General features: G+C 39.2%; 1 protein-coding gene across 1 annotated transcript; it reads right to left on the minus strand.

Annotated features, from left to right (window-relative positions):
* Nucleotides 1-238: 238 nt before the first annotated feature.
* On the minus strand, nucleotides 239-9,176 carry LOC111272603 (chymotrypsin-like elastase family member 1). The gene is made up of 4 exons (XM_022854163.2): nucleotides 8,822-9,176; nucleotides 2,558-2,794; nucleotides 1,628-1,827; nucleotides 239-1,355 (listed from the first exon to the last, which is right to left on the minus strand). The coding sequence occupies exons 1-4, from the start codon at nucleotides 8,954-8,956 to the stop codon at nucleotides 1,037-1,039; spliced, it is 891 nt and encodes a 296-aa protein (XP_022709898.1). The 5' UTR covers nucleotides 8,957-9,176; the 3' UTR covers nucleotides 239-1,036.
* Between the last annotated feature and the right edge of the window lie 1,411 nt (nucleotides 9,177-10,587).

Below are 10,587 nucleotides of genomic sequence, written 5' to 3' on the forward strand. Positions count from 1 at the left end.
TATGATTCTCGGATACCTCATCTCATGGCACCAACCACAGAGGCGTTTTGCATTGAATCTCAATGTCGCTTTCGCCCTTTTCGAATTCAGCCAAACACAACCTTAATCGGGCCGTTCCTTTTAAGCCCAGGAAGATTTCCACTGTGTGAAAGCGGCAAGCAAAACGCAAATGATACACCCGCACATCTACAATTGTTCAACGAGCTCGTTCAGTGTAGGAATAATTTTGTCCAACACGTAATGACGACGTTGTAACCGCAATTTTATTTCTATACATACACGAAGTCACTCTATGAAATATCTGTACGGTCATTTTGTACAAGCCCATGAGGCTATCTTTCGATAATGCCCTCAGTTTATTTGATGCAACTCTCACCCGAGTAATTGTTTCCAAGGAGAAAAAAGATTGTTTGCCACCGCCCGTATTAAGCCACAAACTTCATATTTATGAGTGACATTAGACAAAGATGCTCAGTCACTTAAGCTATTCTGAGACACATTTAATATTACATATATAATGCCTACATACAACATAACAGATATCCTGAGACAAACCAGATGCACATACACACACTTCGTTTCGTCCTGGCAGTCAGCCGTCTGCAACAATGATCGACGTCAGCACTAGAACTCGAAAGTCGAAAATATATTCTAAGACAATGGGTCACCAAGTCTTTTCGCTCTAAAACACATATAGGGCAACGATAAAACCATTTGTAATTCCATTTAATATTTCAGATCTTTCCTCATCATCCGACATAAGAGGGTCACTTCGTAACTATTTCCGCAGGCCTCACTCACTCTGCTTCGTACATCAAAGTGAGTTCTTTGAAGTTCGGATTTTAAATGCGCAGTCCTGTGTGACTTTCGCAGGCGTGCTTTCTTCATCTTCGGAGGAATAACTCGAGGCTAAAATTTCTACTAACATTAAACGTGAAATTACATTAACTTTATTAAGCATACATAAATATATTACCGTCGTAACGCTATACTAACCATAATTTAATGCTCGTGGCGTACTTGTGTCACGTTTTAATTAATAGCGTCTTTTCTTTCTATCCTCTGGTTCCAATTCTATTTCCTGCTCTTGATAGTTGTGAATTTCTATAGCTTCGTTCATCCAGGTATAAAAGTCTTGCGTCCTTACAAAGACAAAGGGCTGTTCTCGAAGCATACAGTCGATACCGCCAAACGAAGATAAACCGATCAGGCTATAAACGCCATTGATATTACATACGAGCGGTGCGCCGGTGCCCAGAGTACACGTATAGGCCGGTTTATCTTTTCCCGCGTCAGTGCGGGATCCGCATAAATTCGTTCTGGGTAATCCAGGGATATTACGCGTGCAATCCATACTATAAACAACACACATGCGAAAAGTGGTAAAACTGAGAATTAAAGTACTTTTGTCTGTTGTACTGCTAATCCAGGACCTTGGAACCCACATAGCTGAAATCTTTCCAATTTGGCTTATAGAATACTTCCGTACAGCTATTACAGTAGAATATATAATTCAGTATTGGTCATAGAAGTGATTTGTATTGGTATGTAATTTTTCAAGACTATGGTAAATTTTCATTTGTCAGATAACTATAACTGAGAAAGAATAAACCAAAAATGAACGTACTGGGGAACAACCTTCAGGTCTATCTTGAAAAGTATGTCATCGCGAAGTCTTGTCTTCCATTTACCCCACGTAATGGTAAAGCACGATTTTCCAACCAATGCTGTGTCGTCTTGGCTTGTTGGAGGCAATAAGCAAATAATGCCTATTGTAGGAGACTCAATAGGAATGTTTTCGAGGGTTCTGATTAGAGCGATATCACCCTACACAGCACAAAGGATAAAGCAAACATAAGTTAGTGTTACGGAACCAAACGTTACTCAAGGAACTTATCTGGTCACTTGAAATTTTCACAGATGGATCAAGAAATTTAATACATTCTATTTTAAAATGCCGGTGCGAGCTTGTGCTTGCTTGGTCGACAAAGTAGAGCACTATCGATAACTGCTCTTATACTAATTTTTACATTTATTGCAGTAATTTTATTACCTATGGATTGTTAAAATCCTGAAAGGCAAGCCACACTTACCGAATCATAAGATACGAACCTAAAAGCGTATCTTATTTATTCATCTTAAAGGGTGATCAGCGTTATTAACCTTCCTGATTTTTTCATATTTTGTTTGAAAGCAATGAGCGGGTGCAGCACGTATCGTAGGAACTTATTGTCGCTTTTTGTCGCAGAAGTCTAAAATTTGGCTCGACACTTAGTTGTCTCTAAGAACAGAAGTAAAAAATGACTGAAATAAGGGGTCTGAAGTTATAGGCACCATAAGGCATGTCAGTAGAGACCTAGCTTATTCGTCGCTGCAGGATATTTTACCTTTTAAAATACTACTAATAAGTCTTACGTCACGTAAATGGTATACTCCAGATAATCCCGAAGATCCTTTTTGAAAAGCGTAATGACAACTGGCACGTGATCTAACGCATACACACACGCTCATATATACATGTATGTATACATATATAGAAATACACATGAAAACCAACCCCGGTACTGTTCGGACGACTTGTGTAATGAGGGTACACCTTTTCAACGTTTATCACCGTTCCGTGGCGAGTATTTACGGAAACGTTGGTAGTCCCGGCAATAATTCTGCAGCGTGAATATTTAACACATTTATGAACTATGTTTACCCCTCCTGTCACAACCCAGCGGTGGTTGAGGATTGCGCCCATGAACTCATGGCCCCAATCGAATGCCTGTTGTTTTGGCCTATAATTTGCCTGCAACACAATGTAAAACTAAGCTGTAGTAATAATGAAGCGGTTACGCAAGCGAACAAACTAACGTAATAACAAAAAGTATATAGAGAAATCGTAACCTGCCTAACCAGGTTCTGGCAGGATATCACTTCTGATTATGACTTGGACACTAGTTAAATTTTAGATATTGGCACAGAGGTCTGTATCTTGGCTCAAAAAGAAGGACCTGCTTTGCGCTTACGCTCTGCACTTCAGGAGGTATGTATTTGGCAATGTACATATCGAAGTCCGCGCTAACGGTCGGAAAGTACGCTCAATGATCGATAACGCAATCGTCAACATATGTAACTTTAATCTTTAGCAATTCACGTCAAAATTCGCTGTGTTTTATTTTAGGCACTGAGATCTCTGTAGACGATTGCCTTGGAAAAGTTACCCAAATCAAGTGTGCTATCTAAGTGTACTTAGTTAAAATGATATTTGCTGCTGCACAAAAAAACTAAATAGATAATAAGAATTGTTTGCCCTTGAAGATTCTAACCTGTACATGTATGATACACTTTTCCTGTTCGCTCATAATACAGGTTTAACGAGGGATAAGGGCATGATCTTAAGATGCAGGACTAGTCTCCTGCTGCTGTCATATCAGTGCGTATGACGCAGAGATTTCACTCAAAGGATCGAGCACGATACGCAAATGATTAGACAAATACGCCTAAATGGCACTAGGACAGAACGCTTTTTGATAAGGTTCAAGCGGATAGTTGGGGCTGGAGAAACATTTCAGCGGAGGTTACTGCGAGGATCGCAGTACATAAGAACTTGTACGCTTGGCCTAAAAGCCGCAACGCTCGCTATTTTTTTTTTTATAGTACTATAGTGTATAATAATACCTCTGTATCTTTCTACTCGCTCTTAGAACTTGAGCAAGTAGTCTCCGATCAGAATTTTCGTCAAAAATTATAAAAGTTTCATACGTCATATAAACATGCATAGAGGTCCTAGTCTTTTTACCTAGCCCTAATCAATATTCTACTAGCTCACGTTAAATTATTAGCTAAGTACTTTGAAATTTCTTGAAAAAGATTTCTTCTTCTTCTTCTGAAGAAGAAGAACAGCGAAATTACTTAGTTCACTTCTGTAACGATTATTTTTGTCTGAAACTCTGATCGATAGACATTTTGTTTTTCGGCTTGAGATGTTATTAACTGTCATCGAAAACAAAAAAGCATTATTTTGTTTCCTCCGAAATACCTTTTCGAAGATTGACCGCCCTGCCCCTGCTGTCGAGCGTGCAAACGCCAACAGACTTTCAGTACAAACCTTTTATCGACCTTCAGCGCTTGGCAAACAAGTAGACCGGAACGAAAGTAAACTTTATCCGATATTAGGGAAACACCGTTGCTAAAAAGAATATTCACTTACCTATAGAACTAAATTGCAATTCATCCCGACTATTTTGAGTAAGTTAATTTAAGTCAGGACACACGAGCTAACTAGCATAGAAATTGCTGTTCAATTTTACGCCTATGTTACGATATTATTTACAGCATTGTATTCCAGTTTGTATTGGTCCTTCATGACGTAGCAATAATTTAATTGGATTTAAATCGTGTCTATTGAAACAGGTTCAGCTGTTTATTTATAAACAGCTGAACCTGTACATGTAGTAAACAAAGATAAATAAAATACAGTAGATTAATACTTAATTCGTCAGCTATTTGTAGACGGGTGGCCCAATGCACGCGCGCAGAAAAAGGCTCCGTTCACATATGGTTCGACCTGTTAATACGCGGCTGTACCCTGTTATATAATGATTGTAGAATCAATGTTGTATAATGATTGCACAACGCTAGCTTCCGTAATTCTAGCCTTACGAAAGCCTACCAAGCTGAGCATTCGAGTTGTTGAACTCTTGGAGTGATTTTGTCAGGCCATCCATCCATCCATCCATCCATCCATCCATCAAAAAGTCATGGCTCAGACACAAAAAAAAAGGAACGAAGTAAACGCGTTAGAATCACTGGACCCTTAAATTTTCCTAAGTAACAAGTTTATGTAATGCCTTCGCGTGAGCAGCTTAGGCCGGTGTACTACTTATGACGATGTTGAAAAGCTGGTTAGACACTTATATCAATAAAATCGCTTCCGCTATCCAATGTCGCCTCCGTTCACCTCGATTATAGCTTTAACGGCTCACAGATTCGTTTCAAATATCTCCTTGATCACCTACACGTATGGCCTACATTTTTTAACACATTATTATTATAAACAATAGTCTGTATCATGCGGATGAAGCCATTGTATAGTGGCATGCCGTTCTTTTCACTAGACGCCGTGCTCGATTTCGTGCGCGCTTTTCATTGTGAGTACGCCAGCCATTGTTTTTGCACTTTCTTCTAACGACGAGAATTTTTTGTCAGGAAAATGTTGCTCAAAATTGATAAACAAACGATACCAATTACATCCCTTCGCCTTGACCTTAGAGATTATTTATTTGACTATGATATGCTACATGTGAGGTTTTCATAAACCATCAGTGATTACGCAAATATAGTCACATGGGTAGCATCAATCGCCTTCGTGGTCCGCACTGTTTTGTCTGCCACGGATTTTCCGTTTGACGGTGCTAAAATCTGCTGCTGCTACATCTGAAATTGGATAATTGTCCGTAATGCGCTCCATCGTCGATCTGAGGTGAGTGAAGAACTTGCGTTTGTCTCGCGCGAGGGGCTGATTAATAGATGACCTTTGCGAGTGGAAAATTGTTGTTGCCATGGCATCGTTTACATCGCTTTCGGTACCAATGTGTTTCTAGAGATATCGGTGTCAGGTCAACGCCTTCATCACCGAAAACCAACTTTACCGCTCAATGCACGTTTGTATTCACAAGTTAAAAAGTAGATATTACATGAGTTGAACGATGTTTTAAAAAAGAGCCGGCCTTTCGCCGTTACCCAATCAGTTCCAGTATATGCATTCTTGATTCGTATGTATAGAGAAATGTCGGAGGTTAGTTTGGCAAAAGAGAAAATTAGCTAAACATCTGTCTGTAGGAACGCTTGATGTCTTCTCGATCCAGCTACATCTATAATCCAACTACTATTAACAGGCAAAGCTTATAGTTACATTAGAGTCGCAATATATTAATCTCTTGTCAGAATTTAGAGGCTTACTAAGATTCACTCGCTGTCTCTGCAATATTTTATCTGTCATTACTTAAAAATTAAGAAAATAGACTCGTGGACAATTGTTGAAAACTTTTGTACATCCTTCAGAACGATGTCGTCCGCGCAGTTCAATTTGCAGCTTTTCTTAGATCGTTGACAAATTAGACGTGTTCATTTCTCTAATACTCAGTATATAAATTTTATCTGTATGAACATGTATATGGCCGTTACAAGCAAACTTCGGCTAGTTATGGTAGAATGATAACTTTTTAATGTGTGTTAAAGGTACCTTGCTTTATTTTTTTTTACTTCCCAAGCGTACCTATAGTAAATTCGTAGTAAGATCATCAGTTGACCTTTTTAAGTTATCGGAAGCCCCGTAATCACAAACTTGGATCGGGAGAATAAGTGGGCTTCACCTAACGTTGGATATCTTTTTTGTTTAATTCTGGGGTTTAATTAAACTGGGGTTGTCATCAAATAAGCAAACTGCGTGATTTCTGTTGCCGTGCCAACGGTTCATGAATCTCAAAGAATTTAAGGTAGAGGCTGCATTCATTGCTTAACTTTCGGCGAGTAACCTATATTAGCAGATGTCCTTTGTGTCCATTGCAGGTACTGCTAGCACCTTACGTCCGAACTTACTCGACATTGTCACCGTACTCCATACCTTCCCAAGGCGACGCCATTCTCTCCCTTGATCCTTATCTAGTTGGCCTTAAAGACTGAACAGTGTCTCGTCTATGGCAACTGCGGGCTTTAAGCGGATTCTTCGTTGATTAAAGTTCCACAAATTGCACATGAAATATATCATAGCCGCCTTCGACTGGCCTGGAATTCACGGAGAACCAATTGTTTACTCAATTTCCGCGTTCTCAATATTCGAGTTATCATTCTGTAACACCTGACATGTGAAATCCCAATTTTGGCCACCAAAGCCCTTAGACTCTACGGTTTGCTTTCGTGAAAAGGCTCCTCGATTGCAGCAAACCTTCCCGTCCTTCGGATCCGTCTGAGAATATATGGGCATCTAGCGCTGCTTGCGGTAACGAATCCCATCTTAGTGCGAGATGATTCGACATCAGATACGGTGTCTTGTGATTTGTGATTGTAAAAAACCTGTCATCCTTTTGTTTCGTCCAAAAGACTTCTCTACTCGTTTCATTTAGGGTACGTTAGCAGTCCCGAGCCCGAAACTGATCTGATCATCTATCTATAAGTTGTTCACACGTATAGATAGCAGTACAAGTTTGACTAAACAAAATGCATCTGTGTTTGATTAAACACAGATGCGTTTTGTTATTATTTCTATCACTACAAAATCAGGATGTCACAAAATTGCCAAGACGCTTTAGAAGGAGAGTCGTCCCTATATCCTCTGATTTCAAGGGCAAATTTGTTACACGACATTAACGTCGTCAGACGAATCGTTGTTCTGCGGCAACGCGACAAATTAAATTAGACACTTGCTGTTGTTGTTATTATGCGTTATAATTATCATAATAACAAACGGAAAGCAAGATTTTGGCTAGCTGGTATTCCTCAGCAGCTTCCCAACTTAACTCAGGAGATATCACTCATTGATTACATATGATAAGCAGAAGCTGAAGAAAAAAATCACTTCTTTAACAAAAATTTGCTCGCAAAGTGGATGTGTTCAGTCTGATTATATAATAGTGTGCACTGTTCAAGATATTCTTGTGTTAAATAACGATAGCGAACCCACGTTCTACGTAAAATGCTCTTATATTAAGGTCTCGACGTCCTTATATATATATATATATTTGTACAGCTGCTACCTTCATTTGTTGGTATTTATTGTGAAGATGAAAAATGATCATGAGGGGCAGTAGAGTAGAATGAGGCTATTTAACGCAAATTCAGCGTCAAAAGTGTGGCGGTTAAAAAAGGGAAACGTTCCTTTGCCAGTAGGTGCGTTCGAACTATATTGCGTTTTTCTTGCAGCTGCTGTTAAAGCCGTCCTAAATCAAAGCTGCCATTGCAGGCTTACGTACTTTTAGCAAATACGACAAACGCGGTTGCCTATTCGCTCAACGTGTATAGGCGAATTACGAAGTCCGCGTTTAAAATGAACGCGTTCGAGGCGGGGCGTTCACGAAAAACCATCAAGCGCATATTTCTGGATGGTAACAGATAGCGTCTGGTTTGGGGACCATAGAATACATCTCACTTGCTAATTTGTCAAGCAGCTTTGTTGGGATCTGTGGGACGTTTGCAATGACTGCTGCAGAATACGAAACAGAGCTTTAAAATCTGAACGGCGATCACGGAAACAAGGTCCCATAACGTAGCAACTTTTCTTAGCGCAACGCACAAGCAATCATCCATGTTTAATAAAGAAGGCACATAAAGAGGAACGAGTGTTCGGTAGCCTGCCTAAACTAAACTTATTTTTTAATAGTATACGATTCTCGCAGAGCAATAACGTATTATAATAAAGATATTTTTTTATTGTATGTAGATTACAACAAATATCATGAGCGTCCAGTTGTTTTCAAACAAACACCAATTGATTCAGAAGCGCAATCGCGATTCCGAAATGTACCAAAGGTAAAGGCTGAACTTTGCCTTTATGATTCGTACGAACGAAGCAAAAAGCAAACACCAGCAGAACAAGTCAGTGGTATAATGGACATCAAAATCAATTTGAAACGGGCTCCTCATTCGCTAGGTTCAGGAAGCCTGATTTCAACTGCCTAGACGGATTTACATCGACGTCTAGACCTATGAATTGGAGTCTTTCACCGAATTCTGTATCGTACACTCGAACTATGTTTCTGTTAAATAGGCAAATAGCTTCATCAGTAGCAGTAATTAATAATAGAAAAAAAAACGCGTTGAATAATGATTGAAGTACCTGTATGGACACTTTCCATGGATACTCGTGAGCCTCTACCTGGGTCGCACCTTTCGTCCAATTAAATACGCCTTGTTCCCAATTGACTGCAGAGACGGAATAGGCTGTCCAGATGAAAACAGCAATGGCGCTCATCGCTGCCTGAGCTTGGTACACTTCGTTGTCGATGCACGCTAATCCACTGCACGGCAGCGTTCCACTCGGGTGGAACTACGCTACTGCTTACGTACGAACAAGATATGACGTAATAGTGGTCAAAAGACAAAGATGTCTAAATGAAATAAACTCTGACTAATTGCGTCGTCAGCAGCAGTCGTAGTATGTTTACCATTGGATTTTCGCATTTAAGATTCTGTACGAATGGAGTGGACTGAAAGTAACAAAAGAAAGTTAGCCAACGATAAACATGACCCTAATTGTAGTTACGTATAATCGACGTTTGGCGAGCTGATAACGTGCGTTGATATCGATTTGTAAAAATTAGATAAACACTGTTACCTGCACAGTCTCTTCAATGCGCACGTTAATGTGACAGAAACCATTTAGTAATTATATTTAGAAAATGAATTTCGTCTAAGGACACACTTTTACTGTCGGAAATCGGATCTGATTGCCGCAAGTATTTGAGAACCAAACAAATCTCGAAACACCTTTATTGTCACCTTATCATTAGGCTCGTTTTTTTACTATTAGAACTCATTAAACCAGCTATTGATAGTTCAAAATATTCACTCCCATCTCAACGAAATGTGTTTTGTAGAACCTACCCTAATTGAATTGTCCTTAGGTTCTTGTGTGTCCTTTTTTGGTGCTCTCTTTTACAACCGACTATTAGTCAGACCAGTTGCCAGTCCATTTTATTGAACAATCTATTGTTTCGAAAGTTTTTAAAGGCTCTCACCTAGAGCACAAGTGGTAATTAGTGTTATTCCCATGAAGAAAACGATACCAGTAAGTCTATGGCGGCGGAAAGCTGTCGTGGAACGCTTCAACATAACGAGAAAAGGGAAACCGAACTTTAAAAACCAACTAATGTGTATGCATATAGGTTCATGTGTTCGTCAGAATCGTTAATTAGAGCGATCTATTTATTCTGTACTATCAAGTAGAACCTATACATTGTTTTTTTTTTTTTTATCGGATTTCATTAAAAATATAATCTTAAAAAGGTTCGTTTAAAGCAGTGTAAAAACCCTAATATACTGCAGATCTAAGGTGCTTGAAGATCCTCCAGACAGCTGCCTGTAGGATTAGTTATCTATATCTAAACTAAATTTATTTCAGTTTAGTAGAAACTGGGGACGTTTCGTTTCAACAAATAGCGCCAATCCCGGGTAGATCTGGTGATCGTAGTGCCCTTGGAACATCGTTGATTGGGTCGTTCTATAACTTCACATACACACTACACCATACGTACATAAAGTGCCAATAAAAGCCGTATCTTCTTCAAATGCATTCATCTTATTTTTATTACTCTGCTTCCTTAATTTATCTGCTGTAATAAATTGTTAACACGATGCCGTTACATGACTGCCAGTACAGCCTTTTCGATCCTTTAAAAAATTTGCAGTTTCGTAAACCTCACTTCTGCAAATCGTCCGAAGTTTTATCACTACGCAATGTTTCTGTCCAATTATCTAACACATCCAATTATCTATAAACAACGTAGTCGGTGCGGTGGCTTTAGCTAGAAGAAATCCGAGTCATTGGTCCAACGTACGTGAATGGCATATATACTACACAATCGGTGTAACTGAATAAAGAAA

This window comes from Varroa jacobsoni, unplaced genomic scaffold, assembly GCF_002532875.2.
Source record: "Varroa jacobsoni isolate VJ856 unplaced genomic scaffold, vjacob_1.0 contig02707, whole genome shotgun sequence".
Taxonomy (NCBI): domain Eukaryota; kingdom Metazoa; phylum Arthropoda; class Arachnida; order Mesostigmata; family Varroidae; genus Varroa; species Varroa jacobsoni.